The sequence below is a fragment of the Rhopalosiphum padi genome, chromosome 1 (genome assembly GCF_020882245.1).
Source record: "Rhopalosiphum padi isolate XX-2018 chromosome 1, ASM2088224v1, whole genome shotgun sequence".
NCBI classification, from domain to species: domain Eukaryota; kingdom Metazoa; phylum Arthropoda; class Insecta; order Hemiptera; family Aphididae; genus Rhopalosiphum; species Rhopalosiphum padi.
This window is the reverse complement of record NC_083597.1, coordinates 1,771,962-1,797,426: the sequence shown is the minus strand read 5'-3', so window position 1 is coordinate 1,797,426 and position 25,465 is coordinate 1,771,962. Positions and strand designations below refer to the sequence as shown.

General features: G+C 32.9%; 1 protein-coding gene across 1 annotated transcript in view; it reads right to left on the bottom strand.

Moving 5' to 3' along the window:
- The window catches only part of LOC132918175 (glypican-6-like), a 54,416-nt gene extending 29,831 nt beyond the window's left edge, over positions 1–24,585 (bottom strand). The window contains exon 1 of the mRNA XM_060979299.1: positions 23,978–24,585. Within this exon, the coding sequence (XP_060835282.1) occupies positions 23,978–24,128 (151 nt within the window). The 5' untranslated portion in view covers positions 24,129–24,585. The remainder of the gene's footprint in view (positions 1–23,977) is intronic.
- Between the last annotated feature and the right edge of the window lie 880 nt (positions 24,586–25,465).

The window sequence follows — 25,465 nt, the reverse complement described above, 5'->3', positions numbered from 1 at the left end:
ATGTCGAGTACAAGTTTAAAGGATCAAGGAATAAAACACATCAAGTCTTCCTAGGTGATTCTTCACCTGAAGTCTTCTCAAAAAAATAAACTATTAATAAATTTTAAGCTAACACACGTTATCTAAAAAAAAAAATTGTTTGTGTTTTTAATTCGTTACTGCGATAATCATATTATAATATACGTATATTATTATATTTTATAGTTTCGCATATATTATAAAGTACGATTAAACGTTTATATCCCAACAGTGTAGTGCATAAATTTAGCTGTTAAATAAATAACAATATACATAGACGCAATTTGGGGGGTGCTTGGGGGTGCATAGCAAAAAAACGAAAAACGAATAACGAAAAATTAATAACGATTCATTCTACTATATGATCCAAATAAACATTATTGTCTCAACCGGGTCCACACACCTCAGGGTAAAAATAAAAGTAATGCCTATCATGGCAGTAATATACCTTACTTTGACGTGTGTATCGTGCACGTAATGGTGCTGTAATAACACTTGTCTTTATATGGTCATTTATTACAATATCATAACGTTCATAATGTTCTGTCGCGTTTCGTGATAATGTTATGGTAATATAAAACCACATAATATCATAAAATAAACGTCGATTATCGATTACCGCAGCAGCAGACGGCGAGGATTATTGACTTAATAAAAATGTTCACGAATCCGATACTTCGCGCTATATTATTAAATTTAATATTACAATATGTGTACCGCGGGCAAACACCGAGAAAACGCGCGTGGGGGACTATAATATTATAATAGATTATAATACCTATATTATATATTAATATAATGTACGACACGTGTACGAAACATTTTACGACACGCTGTAGTAATAGGTTGTAATCACTTGATGTATCTTGTGAAGTGACATAATTGTGATATGATAAGAAGAGAAGAGCACTTGCACCATTGAATGTTTAAGAGAGGGTGTGCTGAGGTATAATTTTGCCCCCAAGATATACCAATAGACACTAGTCTAAGAAAGAATACAATACATTTAACCACATTTATAAGACAAAAATATTTTTCCCTCAAATTATTGCATACTTATTACTTACCTATCGATAACTTATATTAATATGATGTTGACGTATTGTCAACGTTATAGCATTATCTGGGTTACAAAAATAACGTAATAATATTATTTCATGAATTATTATTACATAGGATTATCATCATATTATATTTTCTTCCAAACAATTTATAGCACCTTTTTTTTATGAACTCTTATGTATTTAGTATTATTTAACGATATAGGTACCTACCATTTGTTTTCAAACCATAAAATTATAAGTTTTAAGACTTGTGTAAAAACAAACAATTAGGTTATGGTTTCGATTTTGGTTAATAAATCATTTCCCCCACTCCCATCTACTTGATTACTCGCGTAGTTACGCCACTGAATTTTTGGGTATATATATATATAAGATAATTATTAAAAAATTATATATTTGCGAAATAAACGCGTCTACGTCAGTTACAGTAGCACTATATATATATAGAGAGAGAGAGGTATACGCACCACGCACATATTATTTTAATGTATATACTTTAATAATTATAGGCGGGAGAAAAAACCGCAAAACGTACTTTAAAGAGGCGTTATAATATTATATACACAATCTCCGAGTGTTATCTATACAGCATATACGAATTTCACATAACACTATATATATATATTATGTATTATAAACACAGCCTCGCCGACACAGCGATCTTAGCCGACGGCGGCGGCGCCTAAAAGACACCCTGCACACTGCCGGTATAGACACACACTCGCAAGACGAAAACATCGTGATATACATATATAATGCGTGCGTGTGTTTGAGAATGATATTGGCGTCAGCGGTTTTCGCACATCTGCAACGGCGCGGTGGCGGCGGCGGCGGCAAGACGGCAATCGTCAGAGTCCGCGGTCCCTTCAAAAGGCTGCAGCACACATACGTATGATATATAGAGGAGGTACCCGGCCGTTTTCGAGATCGTTATTGTATTTTATTATATATTTATATTGTTGCTGTTACCGATTTGTGTGTTTTTGCGGAGGTGGAGTTTGAATCGCAGCGTGTGGTATTATATTATATACATATATGTACACGATCGGATTTTCAATTTACAAAAAAACACCGACACTCGTACCGCATAATTTGTACGTATATATGTGTGTGTGTGTGTGTGGAACGTAAGGTGACCCGGGTATTTGTGTGTGATGTGCGCGCGCGCAAGAGAATTCGGCGGAATTCCATCGCTGCCGCAGAGCCTATTATTGTCCGGGCGATCGGATTTCCTCGGGGTTGAATTAGCTCTCTCACCACCCCGCACTCTCTAAAAAAAAACACGGAGATAGGCTTCAGCGTTACATCCTCGAAAGGCACTGTTCGGGGTGGTGGGGCAAGGGCCTGGTGCAATTGCAAGTACATAACATAATATAATAATACCTATTGGCTATTATATACATGATATCCATTATATTATATACTTTGAATGGTAATATAGTATGGTATGGTGGTCGTTCCTACTCCTTTGTCGTCTCTTGGGGGTGCATCACACGCGTTTGGCAGAATATTTATTGATATAGACCTACGATCTAATGTCAAGAATAAAATAAAACATGATATTGCAGGCCGTCTAACGGTCCGGTATACTATTATGATGTATATAGATTATATATACGTGAAAAGTGACGAGAGTATTATTATTATTACCATCGTAACGTTATTACTGCAGTGCACATTACCGCGGTATACATACGATACATGAGTATTATATACATATTATATGATATGGGTGCAGCGTTGCAGTATATTATACATTATAATATACTCGACGTGTACGGTCGCGGTGTATTATTATTATTATTATTATTGTATATACGTTTTTACGATGGTTTAATTCACGGTTGAGTGATACGTGCTGCGGCGGCTTTGGGCATGTAATATATGAATGAAAACGTAGTAAAAGGAGATTCGACCCCGTGTCAAAACACACGCACTCTGTACAAGCCGATGGTGTACCCTTTGATCCGCCGATGACGTGACGCCGACAAATGAATATCGTTATTATTGTTGTTATACCCACCGCCAACGTAGGATATAACGCAAATAGATTATCTGAGTTTAACCGCACAATATATTATATTCATAAAATATTATATATATTGTGTCCCACCAAACAAATTTTTTCCGGCGGAAGAGAGAAAAATAAAAAGAGTTTCATAAAATTTTATAAATACTATTTTGTTTATTTTATAATAGTGTTATTCATTTTTTGTACACTAGGCGTTTGTGAGTTTTATAAGTAGGCAGAATTATAAATAATTCAATACATAATAATAATAATATTATTAAAAACGCATTAATGTATAATTGTAGTGCGATAACGGACACGATGATTAAAGGGGCAATTGTTTTTTTTTTTAACGAAAAGTATTAATTATTGGTCACAACTATATAGAATGTTAGATAATTTTTGATCACGTTCTGTAATTTCCATTTATAATGAAAAAAAAAGGCGTAAGCGTACATAAACTTACTATAATACCTATACCGAGCTTTGAGTTAAAACTTATAAATAAGTACAGAGTGAGTAATCAAAACAACATTGCTGAGAGGATTATAAATTGTATAACTATATATATTACGTACAAATTGACGAGAGTTTAAACCCTCGTCCCAACAAACCAGTACTTAGATAACGCTTATTTATATATTATTATAATAAGCGATGTACAGTGAAAAATTCGCCAGTATCACGCGCATCGATAGTCATCGTAACTCGTAAGTAGACATTTAATTCGTGACGGAAGAGGGTGAGTAGAGAACAAGTTTTTTTTAACGATTTCAAGTTTTTTCAAAAATCTTATGATACGGATAAAAACGATTTGTGTGTGGACCTATACAAAAAATGATCGAAAATATAGCTATCGCGAACATCAAACATCATGTTTGAGTACACAATAGATAATTTGAACGGGCGAATCAGTGGACCGACACAAATCGCCGAAGCGGATGAAAATATACATATCATCCGTCCACCATCCCTCTCTATATACACTATACATCGTATTAGGTGCCTAACCTATATATGATAGCCTTCAATGTATAAGATATATATCTTATGAATTTATGATACACTATATAGAGTATAGATGTCATAAAAAGGCGCCATCGGTGGTATATTTAAACCATTATGGAGGGGGGATACAGTTACAGGGTATTCTCGTTTCCCTACCTCTCAACTATTATTCATATATACTTATATTTTAATATTGCCACGAATGCCATCCCTTCCACCGATTTGTAAAGTCCTAAACGCGCCGCTGAAAGGTGCCCGCACACAATAATGTGCCCGGCGAGCGGTCGTCGTCGTCGTCGTCGGCAAACCTCAGTGTACGTTGCTCTCTATAATATATAATACGCGCGGACAAGACCGATGACGACTGCAACAATGCTTCACCCCCACGCCCCATGTCCGCGAACGACATCGATCGGCGGAAGGAGGGGAGAAGAATTGACACAATAGGACTTATCATCCGGACCACCGGTACAGACTCCTCGCCACCCGCCTCCTCCGATCAACCGTTGTCGGCTCGTACAACACACGCATACGTATATAGGACACACATCATAATGGGTTTTCTTTCTCACTCTATCTCTCTTACACACATCATACAAACGCACACGCACTAGTTCTTTCTCTCTCGTCATTCTCAACACGTATATCATCTCGGATACGCCGCCGGTGTCGGTGTGTATATATATATGTATAGACACCGACTATAAAGTGACTGAAAACCTTCTTTCACACGCTCGGGAATAAAATCTTATCGGATAATATTAATAAATATTGTTATTATTATTACTATTATTTTATGTTTTATAATACGTATATATTAGAATGTATACTTCCTCTACCGCGATTATCGAAAACGGCCTACAAAAAAAAATAATCGATGTACCGCCACCGTTGGTGTATTTTGAGATTTTTATTTCGAGCACGTGCTAGCGCGCTTATACGCTATATGTATATTCACCGACAGACGTTGTTTAAAATGTGTCATTACAACTGTGTGTGTGTGTGTGTGTGTGTGTGTGTGTGTAATATGTCACACGATATGCATACGCCCAAAACGCAGAAATCTTATACCATCCCGTATTTTGCAATCTTCGTTCCCTATCATATGTCTCCGGTGACCCTACAATTGTTTCATATCATGATGGAGGAAGTATATAGGTACTTATGTCCTATATACCAGCAGCTGTCATCATATATACACCCCGCAGACAGGAACTCACAGGGTGTCATGGACAACCGATCCGGGATCGTCATGGTGATAAACGGCGAGCATACTTGTACTATAGTTGTACTTACACGTCGATACAACAACAATAATATTATGTATACAATATACATATTATATAACATTTTTCTTGTTATGTTATTTCTTGATAAACGGAGTTTGATATTGTCACATGTGGTCATGAACTAAGATTAATCTTAGTTCATGCTTGTGGTCAAATGCTTTTTACGCTACACAAAAGTTAATATTCAATGCGAGGATAAATACGGTGCGTTATAAAAAAAGTAATTATAAAATTAACTCACTAGTTATTACTTATTATATTATATATAGGTGGTACCTATGTATGACAATAATTAATATTTATTATATTATTTGTACGATTGTACGCGGTCTTGACGATACCAGCCAATGTAGACGTTGTAAATATAGTAATGGAATTAATGAAAACACAAAAGATCCGAGAAGAAGAATGATCAACGACAGTCGATGAACAATAGCTGCTGGTAATAGCAAGATTAATTGAATACAACATAATATATTAAGTATAATATTATTGTATAATTGTAATTGTTTCAAACACGCACAGACGAATAGTGAGTGGACATGTTATAACACTTCGAGAAGATATCAATAGTATATTATGTTCGGTAGAAACTATGGAATTTGGGTCTTTGTACGAATAATAACAGGGTTATCCATCCATGCTGGGATCAGGATACCTGTGTCGAATAATACAAAACCAGATTATAACAATAGGATCAGTCTAAAGTATTATTTTTTTTTTTCACTAATGCCTAAATTTGTTCACTTGTACCACAGTGTTTTTATTTGTGTTCGAAAATAACAATGTATTATTTTAAAGAGGGGTTATTACTCGTATAAGACTATTATCCGTAGAACATCCCTTTAATACCAAAATACAACTATTGAACTGTTGACGGGTGTAAAACATATTTTACAATCGTTTATCTTCGTTTTCCATTTTAGATAAAATATTTCCAATGTACAGTGCGTTTTAATCAGCTATAATAACACTGAAAATCGTGAAAATGTATTGCTTTGTTACTATTTATTTTAATAATATTGCGGTATTTGTATGAACAAAAATATCGTTGAAATCAAGAGCCCAATGACCATAATATATTCGTAATGGAATTTAAGATCACATTGACATGTTACTATTTAAAAAATTATAATTATAGTAGTAGTTACATCGTTATTTGAAATAAATAAATTCGACATATTAAGATATTCAGTAACCGACTAAAATAAAGATTATGATTTGCTGATGTGATCGCAAATTTATTTTTAAGAAAGAACGTAGGCAGAAACGAATATCCTATTCAAACATCCGATATTATATATCTCTCAAGATATACAACATGCGGCGAGATTGAAAATAACTTACAGCTATAATTATAAATGCTGTAACTAATGGTTTCAGTAAATATCTTGTGGTTTTGTAATGTGGGGATTAAATCCGTAGTTGAGTTTTGAAATGACTCATTTATGAGTATACACGGAAAATAAAACATAATATTTTATGTTACTAAGTAAGTGCGCGAGTATATAAATTTGGATTTTTTTATAAATATAATATCGTAATAGGTACACTGAAAAAGAAGGAGGTGGACCAATTGGAGATAACTTAAAGTGTATACACCGATTTATTGTAACATAATAATAATATAAACCCAAGGTACCTTATATAGAAGTAGTATAAATAATACGCTTCATTGCAGGATCCGTGAAGATCAATAATTGGTGACGGCCGAGAGAAGAATCAGGGGAGGGGACGTTGTGTATTGTAAACATACAATAAATATACCTACTATATATTATATATCTAGAAAACAACGGCTCATGGATGGCGCGAGAGAGAAATGACACGAGGACAACTCAGATAATACATAAGGGGTATAATATATTATTATTGTACCGTCCGCCGTATGGAGAAAAGGAATACATCCCATCGACGTTAAAATATAAAATATAATATATAATATATTATACTTAGGATAACCTTGCATTGATGTTTTTGGGTATAGGTACTTGATGGCTACGGCGATAGGACACAACTCTCGAGTTTTTCGAAGTAAACACAACACTTCAAAAAACGTGCCGCTCAGTGCTTTGTATAGTGGCGACAAAAAAACAAACGCACACATTTCACCAAAAACAAATATGTATTATTATATCGAGTACCTATATACTTGTAGTATTGCGTCCATATACGATGAGTACCTACTTTATTCGTGACGGTTGCCGCTATCATCGTAACATAATAATAAAATATTATGTAAACGACCATGTATAAAAAGAGATAACATATAGAGATAACACTGAAAAAATTAAAACGATCGCCCGAGTACTAATCACTCCGGTCGAAAACCCTATGTCGGCCGGATCGTCGTTTTGTTACGCGCGAATAACGACGAGAGCCTATCAAAAATAGCAATTTTCGGGCCAGAACTCGCAGCGCATACTTATGTGATGTTATGTATTTTCCATACGACGACGTGGTAAATGTTAATATATTAATAATGCATAAGTACACAGCATGCCCAGCGTGATAGAACATTGAAAAGACGTCGCATCGCGTCATAACGGACGCGCGACGAATCGTCAACACAGATGCAATCGAAACACGACTGGATCGGATTTTTATCCATTTAACAATATTTTTTTTATCGAGTATTATATTATACGTCTTTTATTATTATACACATGTAAGTGTGCGTGTGAGTGTGCATAGTGTCATTGTCCGATCAGTTGTATTGCCGCGCCACTAAACTGACTATAAACATTATAATATTATCAATTTTTTGATATAGTTTAAAACGACATCATGAGGAGATTGTTCAGACAACGTACTACTATAAAATAACTCGAAAAATATAATAATAAAAAAGCTGTAGGTACCTATATGAATATGTCCCAAGAAAAAAATGTTTAAAAGAATCCATAATTTCTAAAATTATAAAGAATTAAAAGTTTTACCAGCCAGGTGATTTCTGTACTAGCATTAAACGAATCTATAGATAAATTAGTTTTAAACAAGCTAATAAATATGAAAATAAGGCTTATGAGCATAACAATTCAATTAACTACTTAAATTCAATAACATTTTATAATATATCCGCAATTGTATAATTAATAAGTCCAACTAAAAAACAAAACACTCGTATTATAAGTTGATTTTCTAGTGAATTATAATTTATATAAATAGGTAAATAATATATAGATTATTAATTTTAAATAGTACACAAGTATATAATATCTTTAAGGGGTAAATCCATTTTAATGCATTGCACATTAAAATAACATTTAAAATGTAATAGTATATTAATTTATAAGTAACAAACGTTAAAATTATAATATTATATAGTGTGGCCACAGCTGCGAGTCGTGCCAAACACGACGATATACCCATATAATACAACATACGTATGCGTCTTTGTTGACGACGTCAACTGCAGTGTAATACGTCGCAGGCCACCACTAATCGTTTGAATAATGTAATATAAAATACACGTGCGATGTAACTAATAAATTATGTCGCGAAAATCCGACGTTCGGTTTATTTCGATCTTATAATTTTACGCTTGAAATGTTAACATTTTACGAGACTTATAAAAAAAACCTACGTATTTTTGACAATCATTAACACGCGTTTACTACATAATAATAATGCACGCGCGGTTGGCGCTATTCCAGTATACAGCTGTATTATATATTACACCGTTCTCACGCGCAGACACTACAACATCGAGGAGTATATTATATAATATCAATATACATTATTATTATAACATCTATAACATAATGTATATTGTATGTACACGATGGTCTTCAACGGGGTTTATTGCTATTATTATTTTATTTCATTTAAAATACCTATTATGTTTGGACCGAACACGCTTATCATCATCGTCCATACGTTTTTATTCTACTACTTCTGACAATCTTTAATTTTTTTTTACAATAAAAAAATTAAGCTAAACGTGCAAATGCAGATGAAAAAGAAATCGCTAATTATATTATACGTGACAGTTGCAAATAGAATAGGTACCCATAAATACATATACATAAATCGACGAGTTTGGATAATCGTATTACGATTAAATTTGTTTGTATACACTATACTCATAATATATGTACGTACATGTGTGTGTGTGTTGAAATGTAATTATAATATTTTTAGTACGATTAATTCCTTATTTATTATTTGAATACCGCGGACATTAAAATATATTATATTTGCACGGTGATTTTTTATAAGCCGATTAAAGGCGTACGGATGAATTAGTTTTTTTTAGCCGACTATGCCATATCGGATGTCGGCGCAGATGTCTAATGATCGAATGCGCGGGCTTTACTTTTTCGTACAAGATTTACGTTTTTTTATATAATATATTATACGTATATACTTTATTTTCTGCGGTCGGAGTTAATGTATACACACGCTACCTACATGTTTCTCAACTCTATATATTTTATTGCGTCATAGCGTAACACCAAACAGACGAAATTATCGCCAGCGGAGGATCTTTGCGAAAAAATACACAATATATGATACATACATACGTATGAATTATAAGCAAAACCCACACCGGACAATAAGCAGCATACGATAAAATATCAATTATTTTGTTCTATACCAATTATTTACTATATTATTTTTATCTATGCTATAGTTATCAGATAATATGGTACAAAGTCTCTCGCCGAAAATATTAAAATAGTGAATCACACGATAAAAAACAATTTATAATGTACAATTAATATGTACTAAAACGACAGTTCAAGGAGATCGGAATAATTTTGTACGACCCTTCGACGTTTGAATATATCAACTCAAATAATTAGTGTCGATATTTTATACGTACTGAACTACAGGAGTATAGTCTAACACGAATATAGACACTATTATTGCTTATAGTATTAGTTTCTTCGTATTTGGTATTAATTTAGTGTGTGTATAGGAGGAATACTAATAGTGCATAATTATAACTAATCGATAAATACGAATCGTTTTAATTGTATTAGAAATTCATTGCATAAATTTAAATACGACATGAAATTAAAGAAACTAACCACATTATCATACATTAGTATAATAATAGCAGTGGTCTTTATGAAAATAATTAAAAAACCAAGTGATTTGTATATAAGATTCATCGTACACCACGCCGCATTGTTGGTTACGGAGGAAAAGAAGAAGAAAACATAGGAATCCCGACGCCCACGTCTCCGTCGATGGTAGCCGACAGATCGTATCGGCGGTATGGGAGAGAGAGTCGAGTAAACGATATTACTTGTATAGCATTATATTATTAACCTGAAGCGTAGGCGAACGCGCCTAATCAATAAAGTATAGTAATATAATATATACAACGTAAACTGTTTGATGTGAGCAATTAGTAAATAAAAGAAATTAAGTAAAAAAGAAGAAAAACGAGGAAATAAAAAATATGGCTTTATGACCGAACTCTGTTTTATTATTACCATCATTGCCGCTCTGGACTAGAATAATGAGGCTACCAAGGGCAATGGCGAATGATGTATTGTACGTCATACACATAATATTGTATTATACTAAGACTTCGGTTCAGTTTCCGCGCGTGTTATATATTATTTGATTAATTGTCGTATTTAACCGCTCCGAATAACGAGACTGATGGAAATCCGCACGTCGGAAAATATGGAAATAATGGGATATAATAGATTGCAGTTATATCGTATATATTATGCTGAGCATTGTTTTTGGTTTTATTTTAGCACCATCAGCAAACGCCGGGTGTCGAGTACGAATTTTCGGTTCTAAAAAGTGAGGTCGTTTGCATTTTAAATTTACATATGGCGTAATTGTATAAATCTATAGTGAGGCCAATATGGTTATATCGAATACAGGTATACTACTATGATAAAAATTTTAAACAAGAAAAAAAAAACGTTTTGCTCTCAATAATTAAACTGTGAAAAATTCCAATACCTACAACATTTTGTAATTAATACATGTACGTTTATTTATTATTATTATTATTATTATTATTATTATTATTACAGCGATGAATTTTAAAATCGTTTTGATAATTTCAATTTTAAAAACAGGTTTTGTTAATTAATACATAATATTGTAATAATATATAATATATATATTCACACGCAGTAGTTTAATATGAACGTATAATCATAATAAATCTTTCGCAGTGGCAGAAAACACAATTCGCACTACAAATGTTAATACTAAGCGGGTATATCGTACATATACGATATTGAATCGAATATACACAGTAAATATGCCAAAATTAGTCGTTGATGAAGTTTAGAACGTGTTAACTTTGCACAGAACCCTTCTATATAATATATACACAAACATGTTCACGCAGCACATTATTTCGTCGTACTTTACGCGCATAATGGATCCACATGAATGCGCAATGTAAAGACTTAATACTGACTTGTTTTCAACACATTCCCCTAAAACTATGCCAATAATTAACTCTAATATATATATACACGTTAAGCACGAATATAAGGAATAAGGGACCTATTGAAGCATTTGAAGCCTTTCAAAGTTTTAACGAGCTTTTATATTTTATATACACGATAAAGGGTGCGTTTGTACTCACAAATAACTTCTTAGCCCACGCTTGTTTTGAAGAAATCCGATATACTTAAAACTATTAGGTATACTTACTATAGAAGCTTTGTTAAAAATAACCTTTTTGTTTGTTTATGACTATAAATGAAAAACAATCCAAATTATAATATAATAATAATTTATAAAATTTAAATATTAAATATTAAAAATGTGTATAATCAAAATACTCGAATGCTTAAAATGCGAAAATTATATTTTAGTTTATTATTGAATAAAATGATTCATATTTTAAAATATTTACATTTAAATAAGACGTTATATCAATGATATAATAACATTACAATGTACGATGAAGAAAAAATATTTAAAGTACCAATTGGCTATTATGAATATACATATAATATATAGGTACTCCGCAGCTGCTGCGGTGACCGACTTGGTCTTCAGCAGATCACGTGTCTCGACAGATTCGTTTCTCATTAATTTTAAAACATATATTATATATAGTACCTATATATGACTCATGTCAACCCCACGACCGCAGGGAGTAATAATTTGTCGCGACCGATAAGAACACGACGACAAATAATATGTCCATTAACACGACCATCATCAATACCAATCCGGCTCACAACAAATTTATATATATATATAAGTACACCGGTGAAGTGGTGTTAAACGCGTGTTTATTTCTTTTTCTCCTTAAATATTCTTCTTCGTTTTCTTCTTCTTTTAAGTTCTAAATACATGAACCGGCCAAATCCGGTTTTTACCACACATGACGATTTTTATATACCGGGTGTTTGCGTGTGTGTGTATGTATGTGTGCATGGTGTTCCGTCGACAGCGGCGTGATGTTTCAATCCCGCCATACACCCCGGAGGAGACCGGTGCAATTAGCCACGGAATCGCGGTAGTACGCACGTGACCAATCGGCTTAGGTTCGGCTGCAGCTGATGAATATTACGGGGAAATTCTTGGAGACCACCCTCTCTTTCGGTCCAATGACGTGTCCAGGTGGCCCCAGAGGAATGCTATATTATGTGGGATAATAAAGGTGTTTTTCAACTGGAGTGAACCCGCATCATCGGGATCTTAACCATCGCGGATAATGTTTTAAACGCCGCTGTTTATAATTTTTCTCTCGAGTTCTTTTCCTTAACAGAAAACTGCCATGTATCACTAATGTGTCCCCGCGATTATGATTCGATGCGGCCATTGAATATAGCTAAGGTACTTTTCAAATCACGTGGACCGTGACAATTTTGACTAGTGTCCACCTGAATGGAAAACGCATGCATTATGTATTGTATAATATGCACAGTTGACAAACGAATACCTACGTATATTATAATATGTATACTGTACACTGTACGTAACAGAAAAACAAATTCAATAATAATAGGTACTTGGGTACATGTTTTTATGAAAATATGTTGTTTTTCTTTAAACGGTATTATAAACACTCGAATAGTAAATAATAATCGATAGTCAAATTATATACACGCAATAATATAATATGAGTATTATTAATATGTTGTCATTGGCGTATATATTGATAGAATTAATATTTAATATTTTGTTCGATTGACTGACCGAAATTGCAGCGAAATAAAAATCCGCAGTGATTGTTCAAGGCTTACATTTTATAGAGCAATATTCATACGTTTCTTAGAAACACTGTTTTTTTTTTTTTAAAAAAGACGATTATGGCCGAGGTAAATCAGCGCGACTTAAGGAAATCACCAGCGGTTACGATTGGGTGTATAGAAATTTTCTAGTGATTTATAACCACCTGTATAATACAACAGAGGAGACCTTGTCGCGATGTCCGTTACACACGGAACTTGCGGTATTTTAATATTATTTTGCTCAGAACAGGATAGCGCAATAATAAACATAAATCGAGTTTGGAAACACTGCACGTGAATCGACGTAATATAACAAAACTCTCAATTTTGTGCATTTACCACAGACGTGTAATTATACAGCGTACTATATAATAATAGTTATACGAACGTATATAATATGTGTATAATGGGACGCGTGTCAGGACCACCCTATAAACATCGTTTGAAAGGAGAACAAAAAAGAAAAAACCGAAATAATGAAGAGTATACCTAGCTAACAATAAACGAATTAAAATAAATACGGAAAAAAACCATTCCAATGACTTTCCCACCGTTTTCTCGGTCAAATTCCATAGGATGCCCGCGCCATTGTCATTTGTTACGGTTAATGTTTTCAAATATGTAATGATGGTGTAATGATTTAATCTCTGAAGCCCGGAGAAGATATAGGTACCCATATATATATACATACAAAACCACATACACACACAGCATCTTCTACTACTATACATATATCAAGTATATGCACTGCAGTCTATATTATATACATACTATATATAATGGTATTATATAATATACCTACTACTAGTACTACGGGAACCGGAGCGGCGGCGCTGCAGTTCGTCCACGCACGCCGAGTGAGAAAGACGAGCCGCCGAGCATTGTGTTTAAATGCAGTTATGGGAACAAAAGATTATTTGTGTACGCGAAGCGTATGCCTATATACCTATATAGTGTATAGACGGCCAGCTCGGGATGACTAGACAATATGTGCGGTAAATGATGCAGATGCCGAAGGCGAAGAGCCGGAGAGGGGCCATAGCGCGGACACGCGGGAGGATAAAAATCACACATAGATGTATTATATGTGTGTATATATATATATATACAGAACGAACGCAGTGTGATCAATGAACACGCAGTAATTGAGGTTTACGAGCTAATTATTTATTTTTTTATGGTCCCGAAGAATTTATCTTTAGGTCTTGATACGACCTCCGCCGCCGACCACCCCACGAGACAAAACCTGGGACGTAATAGATCATATAATATACTGTCTATATTACTATATTGCGTGTACAATGATTTTCAGTATATATCATATAAATCATGTTGTATAAAACACACTGTTTATTATACATTTATTATGATATTTTTAACAATATATATTATTATGTATTCCTTTTCCTGCAGCCAGACGAATTCACAACGGGCTGCTTATTCGCAGTGCGAGCTGGTGGCGGTTGTGTGTGTGTGTTATGTTTTTGAAGAAATATGATAGACCGTATACTGCTGTCTAGGGAAATGTTCAAAAGAGCACTTCACAATTTTCCGCATGTCTTTTAAGCTACGCTAACGGTTTGCTATATTGTTCCGCTAAAGTCCCACACTTAAAAAATTCTTTCGTTTTAAGCAAGAATAATTTTGATGACTGTACTAACTCTATATTTGATGATGGCATTGATAGCTCACTTTCAACGTTATCAAAAATTGTTTTCAATAAAATAAATATTATATAATATATAACTACTGTAGCTTTCCTTTACGTTCAAACGTCTTTATAATCTTTATATATTATAAAACAGCATTTAACTATAGATAAATTATAATTTTAATAGATATTACACTTGTTTTAAATCATGCATATAGATACCTATACAGTAATATTATATTCTATACAACAATGGCGGATCTTAAATAAACACGCGATTGTTTATCATTTTTTATTCGTCACAATTGACGTGTTAAAATTGTCAAGATTATTCCAACAATGTGATTGAACTTGTTTTATATATCATATTGCATGAAAAAACTGCACTCAGAATCAATGTAAGCTTGGTATATAGCATTATAACCATGTAGGTGGACGTGGGCCAACGGATGCGATGATAACTTCTCGTCACACTTGATCGTTCTATATGTATACGTCCCGACAGTATATATGATATAATAACGGCGGCTAATGAATACCACTGAAAAATCTCATTCAATATGTCGGCCCGTAATTCACCATTACGGTCAATGCGTATCCACGACGAGAGAGATAGAATGATAAAGATAAAGATAGAGAAATACACAGACATAAACTGAGAAAGGAAGAGATTTGGTATTCAGAACGGACTCCCATGGTCCGCGTGTATACACACACACATATATATATATATATATATACCTGTCCAGTATCCACGCGGCTGTATGTGCGGTGTTCAAACACAAGGAAGAGAAAGAAGAGAAGAAAAATAACGTGTATTTATTATATATACGCGCGTGTATATATCCATTACGACGATGTCCGTCTTTTCAGCTTGCACTCGTGATGAGTATATTATATTACCGGACCTTCAATAACCTCGGCCATTAATGCGGTATTTATTATTAATATGCTGATTGTATTTTGTGGCACGCCTAAAAATAGTGAGAACGGGGTGGAGCCGAAATTCCTATTGTGGATTCAGGGAACGAATAAACGTTGGACCACAGGACAAACTGCGGGAGTGTGACCGGAAGAATGTGTTTCCGGTGGTGAATATATTTTTGGACGTAAATCCTTTCTTTCTGGAGAGGGGATCTTGAATCTCCTAAAGCACATTTTTGTATATAACATATTGTATTGGGTTCGAGATTCAATATATCAATGATCAATTGGACTCGGCAATCATATACGATAACGGAAAAAAGAGGCAAAACATGACGTATGAAATACACGACTTGATAACGAAAACGATAAAAAAAAAATACTGTACGAACAAATTTGTTTAACCAAATATAAATATATACAATGACCACCATGATTTGTTCACCCAAAAACATGGGTAAATCACATCTTATCTCGCAACAAAATGGTTAACGGTTCTAAAAAGAAAGCACTCTAGTTCTCATTCAACTATATACATAATATTTATATATTATACATTTATACATAATAGGTATATGCGTACCTATAGTAGTAGATAAGTTATAGCAACAGGGACGTAAATACGTTACAGAAGATAATAAATTGTTTGGTAATCCAGCATTATTATTCAACGCCATGCGCACTGTTTACAAATATGATATCTAAAAATCTTTTGCTGCAACACAATTTCATTTTTTACTGTCACTAAACGGCACATATAAATAATAATAATAATAATACGCTCGGAGACAAAGCGCTCCAATTTAAAACTATTTTTCAGTAGATAACCGGATTTCTCGTATATCGTTCGTATCGTAATATTACCTAAACGTATATAATATAATATGTATATTGTATAGGTATTTAAATATATATACCTACTGTCGATGAATTCTGGCGACAGTGAACGAGATATTATTGTACATATCACGTTGCTGATGAACACATATAACTCTGCGCCAGTTTTAATGACGACAGGAACGAAGGAACAAAAAATAAATCACGAAACCATTTACGTATATGCACACGAGTCGAGATCTCGAGATTTGCACGCAACAATTCACACATTGAGAAAACGTTGTTGTCCCGCAGAGACGTTTTGTGAGAAACAGACCAGAAAGATAAACATGTGACGGTATCATGTAATTTTTTTTTTTTAAACCGTCCGATAGTTACGCGGTGTGATGACTTGGCCACATATATATAATAATAATAATAATATGTAGATGGGCATCATAATTAGTGGCTTCAAGAAAATATTTTATTCGTAAGCTACCCACATAAAAAATTATAAATTTATTTTACAATATCAATCAACATTATAATTGAACCTATATAACTTTCAATAATAAATTAATAAATAGAACATACACATACAGTATAATATTATCTTTGCAGTTCTCCTTTTATATACAACAGTCAACAATACAGCATTTTGTTACATGCATATATAATGTTATGCGCTAGCTCTAATAGAGTACCTAAATCAATAAAATATATCACATTACTAATTTATCACACCGAGTTAAAGTCAACCAAGGGCGGCTCTGAAGTCAACATACTACGCAATACTTAATCAATAATGATAGAAAAATTGTACACCTTAACAAAATTACCCGCCCATTTAAAATATGAACATGGCGCCACTGCAGGATATAATAATGTTATACATTTATTATTTGTCATCTCGTCACGCGGCCAAGACGCTGTCGTGGACCTGGCGGAGTCTATAGCTTATCTTCGGCACACGAACCATCACGACATCGTATATTATGATGGTGTACAATGTCCATGGCGGGTAAACGTGTCGGTAGATCCGACGTGTACGAAACGACTGTCGCGTACACGTACGATCTATACGGTATTATAGGATCTCTGCGCCAGATAACGGCCGGCACGACGTAGGTACCGATGATGGACCGGCTGCAGTTCTATTCGGACGCACGAAAAACCCGAAAAACGTATATAATGTGTATATAAAATATAATATTAGTTAAATAATATGAAGCACAGAGACGAAGACGATTTTATTATTTTATTTATTTTTTGACACCGGAAAACCACTACTCGCGCGTAAGAGACACGTCTTATACATGAAATAAAAGATTTATAATACATGCGCACATACATTATGTTTTTTTTATGTATGAGTTTATATATATTTTATATTATATATAGGTAGAGAGAACGTGACTGTACGGCCACAAGCGTCCGTTCCATTAAACAGCTCTTAGCTGCTGCAGCAGTCTATAATGCGACCCTTCAACGCGTAAACGTACCTATATAATATTATAACGTATACACGAGAAAACATTCCGTCATTACGGTTATTATTGCGCGCTTTATCCGTGTGTAATTTCACGATGACGTGTCAAAATGGCCAATCAACTAAAATGGGTATAAAAAAAAAACATTTAAAAAAAAATCGTGTACATGGCTTTTAGTGGTAATTGCGACGATTTTCACTTTGCCCTGAAGTGAGTCGGTGTATGAAATAATCATAATAAAAAAAAATTGTGTGTTAAAAATTCCAGTTGGATCTGACGGCGGAGAACATAATAAAAACGATTGTTCTCACCATATGATATATATATATATATATGTGTGTGTGTGTGTGTGTATATATACAATCCTTAGCGTTAATTATATCAAAAGTTGAGAGAGGGAGACATATTACTCTTCATTTAACATTTGTAATTACATTAGTTTTATATTTGAAGGTGTATATAATTATATTATGATTATCGACGACAAGTTAAAGCACGGGCATCATTCAATCATAATTCATCGTATATTTATCTATAGGTTCAGACTAGGTACGAACTTATGGAAAATTTGTAATGAATTATTATTAATTTTTATTAAATCAGCAGACCGTTAATAGACAACTGTTATTACAATATTATGTCTTTTTATTATATTATAGATGTACCTAAATATGACTATGAATATATTTTTTTTTTGTTTATAAGAATGAATAAACAGGTTCTTATACTTGATATATTTAAAGTTAAAGTAGGTAATTTCTAGGAAATTGTATTTTTGATTCAGCATTTAATATTAATTGGTAAATATTAGTTAGGTACGCGATATAGTCCCAGGCACAGTCGATCGCTATTCAGGAGTACAGTAAGTATAGACTATATGTATAATACCTAAAACCACATTTAAAAATTGAATTGTATTTTATTTTTATAATTCATGTGTTTTAATTATTTTATTTTTATGTTTGGTAAAGAATATGAAGTGTCAATTTAATGAAAATAAAATATGATATATCAGTTGATTTTAAGTATTATAACTATTTTAAGTATATTTACTAACGTTTCGCTTCGTTTGACAATATAATTATTTTAATAGAATTAAAAAAATAATAATAATAATTTTCAATAGTATCTACATATACAAACATGACTAATCAATAATTTATACATTTATATTTAAATTTATTCGTCAACAATTTTAAATTTAACGAGTTAATGTATGGTTTTTGAAATATCATATGCCATCCCTATGTTAAGTTTTATAAAAAAAAATGCTTTATAAATGCTTTTATGCGAAATAAATTAATTACACAAATTACTTTTAAGTTAAAAAGGGCAGACAAAAGAGTCCTATACTTTTGTTTATTTAGTCATTTTTTATAAAGTGGATAAGAATTGCTTTTATTCAGAAGCGTTAATTTGTGTGTTCGTAAAAGAGTCAAATGTATTATTATTATTCAGACACTTGTTGCTTACAATCCTTCAAAAAAAAAATACTTGAAATTACCCTATAGGGTTTATAAGAATAGCAATTTAAATACTTAAATAAAATAAAATGTGTTTACATGTTTATACATTGTAATTATTAAGAATAATCTCAAGTATTATCTTTGTATTTTACCAGGAACATAATTTTGATTTTAATTTGTATTCATTTGAATTTAAGTAAATCCACAAGTATATTAGGAACTATAATTTATATGAATCATACATAAACGTAATAAAAAGGCAATATGATTATGATAGCAATGATGATTCCAAATAAAACTAAAAATAAAGATAAATAGCTAGCAAGGGTTTATCATTGATACATAAATACATTATAATGATTAACGCAATTTCATATCTAATGTGATAACATAAGATTTTCGCATAATATTGGTGTACTTCGAACAGTAACTGATAATAAAAAATGAAAGGTTGTTAAACATTTTAAATTTCCTGAATTATAATTTAAACGATTTCAATAACTATGGCATCGTTACTATTATAAATAATGTATGATTTAAAAATATATATGTTCTGAATTGTTAGTAATATAATAAAAAACTATCCTAACTGAATAACTTAAGTAGGTGTTTTAAGCCAGGTCCATGTACAAAAAATACTAAATCTAATCCCATAAACGATAGTAACTATCAAACTATTACGAAAGCGACTACCGTATTATCATATGTATCATGGTCCCTATATATGCACAAAATTATCAAAAACTATACTTTCAAAAAATATTATATCCTAAAAATACTAAGAAAACTGACTACAATTGTAATAGAATAATAAATACTAAATTTTACAAATTTTAATGAAATGATATGATTGTATAATTTATATTTTAAAACTGTTTTTATAAGGTTTATACACATAAAAATAATGTTATCAAAATATATCAATACTGTTTTATAACAATCTAATTAAAAGGTTTTTTCTTTTTTAAATAAAAAAGATCCTCATAAAATATTACTGTATGGCAATGTATTATTATCATGACTCTAATAAGTAATAACCAGGGTAATAAGATGTTATTCTCATCATTTATTGTTCATTAAAATGTATTCAGTCGTTTTCGTCATTGTTGATTTATAATGCCTTCTGCGCGCGTTATATACTTTTACAGTACATACTTTTATTTATTTTATAAAAACAAAAATTTTTATTTTACAACGTATGTATAGGCACCTATATAATAAAAATACGAGTGCATTTATAGTATGCAGTGTACCTTATGTACGTATGTGTATTGTGTATTCAGATAAACTCCATCATTTGGTTATCTCCCGTTTTTTGGTTATAGTTATATTGCCATTCCGGAGACAACCCTTTTCTGTTCTATTAGTCCGTCTGATACAACGGTTTACGGCCAATATATTCGGGAGACGAAGACATTCCACACAAATCGTTTCGTTCCCGACATACCTCAATGAGGACGCATTGTTTACACAGGAAAACCAGTGGTGGTTGGAAGAAGCAGCAGCAGATAAGAACGGTAAAAAAAAATTATCGTTAATGAAATAAAAAAATACATAGTATAAATACCTAAGCCGTTTTTTAATCGTATTTTAGTTCTTCTATTTTTTTAACTTACATTTTTTCAGCAGTGCAAAATTCTCGATAGTTACGATGTAGGCTACGTTGGCATAATATACGATTTACATATTATTTATAAACAATACAAAATATTTATACTATTATAAGAGGATTATACCAGTTAAATCTATTCACGTCGTTTCCATATACCTAAACATGGATTATTTTGTATTATTACAAATCGATTTCGTACCTATGATTAATTATTAAATTCCAATTCGTGGTCGCTTTAATGTAGGGTATGGCAATTGAGATCAAAATTGTAATATCCCGACCATCGGCGGTTAACGTTTTTTTTAGATATAATAATCTATATGTATTATGCGTAATTATGAACAAATTTAATTTAATTTAACGGTATGCTTTGTAAAATTGTAAATATCTACTGAATACCTAAAGGTTATTATATATCTGCCTTATAAATTATATCGGAAAGGGTTTCAACGCATTTGTTTTCTCCCTCTGACCCACATCTAATTTGCGCTCAGCAGAACCAACCTTGTGATGTTGGTTTTAGTATTTAGAAGGGATTGATATATTAAATTTTATAACTTAAAATTTAAAACAATATCTGTGTTTGTACGTTGGTTTTTTTTTACCAAATTTCAATTTTCAGATGAATTTTGAATAGGTACTTAAATAGAATAATACTTCGCTAAAAATTGAAACATCGTAAAATATTTAAATATCTAATGTACAAACACAGATCATATTCTTAACTTTAAGTTTGAAAATATATCAATTAGCTCTAATATTAAAGTTAATAATACAGTATAAAGTTTTCTCTGCAAAATACAAATTTGGTATGAGACGGTAGAGAAAACAAATAATGCTCTGACATCCTTTTAAGTAAACTGAATATTAGCTATACCATATTGAAATTTAAAAATGATAAATTTTTGTCAAGTTTTTTTGGTCTAATCATTTATAACATACATATTGCCATTAAATAAATTTTAAACCAAAGCATAAACAGGCGTCAAAATTAGTGCTAAAATTAAATATAACCTACACGGCTATACGTTATAAATTTGAAGATTTTATTAAAAACTTAATGGTTTTTTACTCGAAAAATAATAAAATGTTTTGATCTCAAAGGTGATTATAAAATTAAAGTAAAAAAATATTATACATAAAGTCAGCAAAAAGTATGTACCTATTTAAAAAAATATAAACATTTAATATAACAACAATTTCCAGATAATTTGTTTTTAACAGTATAGATAAAAAATAATATTCATATTTAAATGAATGTTTATTACAATTATTATACGAGTGATTTATTTTTACATACATGATAAGATTGAACATTGTACAACACTTATTCGTGTATTTTGAAATTTAAATGAAATTATCAATTTTAAAAGACCAACAACTTTTTCCGAAAATTACTATGAGTGATATTGACTATTTTTGACTTAATTTTATCAATCTATAAATCGATTATCTTTGGTTGGCATTCAAAAACTAGAAATTCATTAAATTCCTAAGTTGAATATTTAGAAAAGGTACAAATCTTAAGTTTACCGGTAATATGAGCAAAACTATCAGTGAATAGAGTTTAATCGGATATTGCTCTATATATAGATGCATTAGAACGTGTATACACGGCGCGTTTTCCGGCGTCATATTATTACATTTACGAAAACATGATATTAATATTTGATATTGAGTTGACCTTTCGAAAATTGTCTGCAAAACTGATATGCATCAGAGCAACACGTAATATCAAGCATTTATGGCAAGGACGCGTAAATATAACATTATTATTATCTAAACTTATCTAGTTAGATGAACCGTACAATATTATTATATATTATATACGTGAAAAAAATGAACATCAACGCGCGTTCGAAACGGCCTAGCGTTTGAGTTGTCGATCGAATCGATTTAGAAGTCGGTGGCGCAAACGTCCGAAAATATAGAGCGCTACAGAAAGAGGGAGAGAAAGGAAAAACAAGCACACGCACGCACGCTCGCTCGCATGGATATGTAGAGGGGCCGGAAATGCGCAATATACTGTCACCCTTTAAAAATATTACACACAACCACCCTTATCCTATCCGACGGCACATTTGGCAGCATCAAAGGAGTTAATTTTATTCCGCGGCGGATGACGAATCGATATAAACAGGCACGTGCCCGGCATGATGTACGTATATTATAACATACAGTGGAAAAGTGGCATGAGAAGTTATCACTGGTTAGGAGAGGGGCACAGCCACCCCTGTACTAATTTTTTTCTTAGATGAAATCTTCATCGCAATCACTAACTACCCCTTTATTATCACACTCAACTCTCGTAGATTATTCAATGTATATCACAGGGTGCGCTAGCTGACTGTGATTTGCGACGAACGTGACAATAACATAATAAATAGCTAATGTATTATTGATAAGAACATTTTCTATGCAAAATCCGACACAAAGCACTTGAACACTTACTTGATACAGCTGGTTGTTCCAACACGTAGCTGGTGTCGTTGAAATGCGTTCGGAAGTAGTTGGAAGTCCGGTAACACGAAGAAGGTGCGCTGGCGATTGCCGTCTGTGCTAGGCACAGGACGACCGCGAACAACCAAAGACTGCGAGTCATTTTAGCTTCCGGACGGCCGGTTGCTACTACGAGAAACGAAAACGGTAATAAACCGCGACGGAACTACGGAACGGTTCAATTAAATGTTAAATAATTAATTATTTAAATCGTACGAGGGGGATGATCGTCCACTGCCAACACTATAAATCGCGCAACGGCATCAAACGCATGGCCGACGCCGCACTGTTGTGGAACCGGAAACGGTGTTATCGATCGAATGCTACCCGGGCCCGACCGGCTCGGTCTCCACGCGACAAACAACCAGAATTACTGCGAATCACGGCAATAATCAAACGATATTTGAAGGGGTCGTTTTTCGTTATTTGGTAACGGACAGATACGCAGACGAGTAACCGGCACTCAGTACGGGCGCACGTTCAACACTAATACTGCTGCAAGAACAACAACAGCGACGACAACGACCGGTCTACACTACTGCTGCCGTTAGCGGTGCGTGGCGCGTGCAGCTGCGGCGGCGGCGGTACCGGCCGGGCCAGCAGATGATTTCGGTTCGGCGTCCGGCGACGGAACCCGAACCTAGCCGACGACCGCGTGTCCGCCCGGCCGACAAGTATGGGCAGGTAGGAGCCACGACAGGTATGGGCAGGTAGTCTCACCGAAAATATTATTACAATAATAATAATAATACCGACACTAATCGAATAAATTACACGATCGGATCTCCACTCCCCACCTGCACCCAGCCCAGACACGAAACACGATCCACATAATATTACACGCTATTCGGAGCCTACAAAAACTCTGTGTGGCATGCAGTACTACACAGTCCGATAGAATATTGTACTTGTAAATTATGGGTGGGAAGGCTGCAGATAGGTACGATCTTACCGTGAGGTATGGAGAACTTATTGAACTTTGTTAGCGACTAGCGAGTAAAACGTTTTGACATTTTAATAAAGCTTGAGAACAATGAAGAAACCACCTCGTCAGACAGTCCATTACGACAACTTGGATTTCAGATTTGATTTCGACGTTTAAAGTTATCGTCTATCTACTATATAATAAATGATAATATATATTATATAGGTATAAGTAGTACCATAGATTAAATATATGTGTATAATTATAATCATAAATCTATGGTAGTACGATGTTTTAAGTTTAACCAAATATAACAATATTATTACGCAGTCATATATAATATAATAATTTATATGAATATGAATGACATTTAAGTATTATATATTTTATAAATTAAGTTCAAAACAATATTTGTAAACAAATTAAACGTCATCGTAATTTTTTACTATAATTAATATCACTATTCACTTATATATAGCATTATAGACCCAAATTCGCAAGAATGCTTAATGATA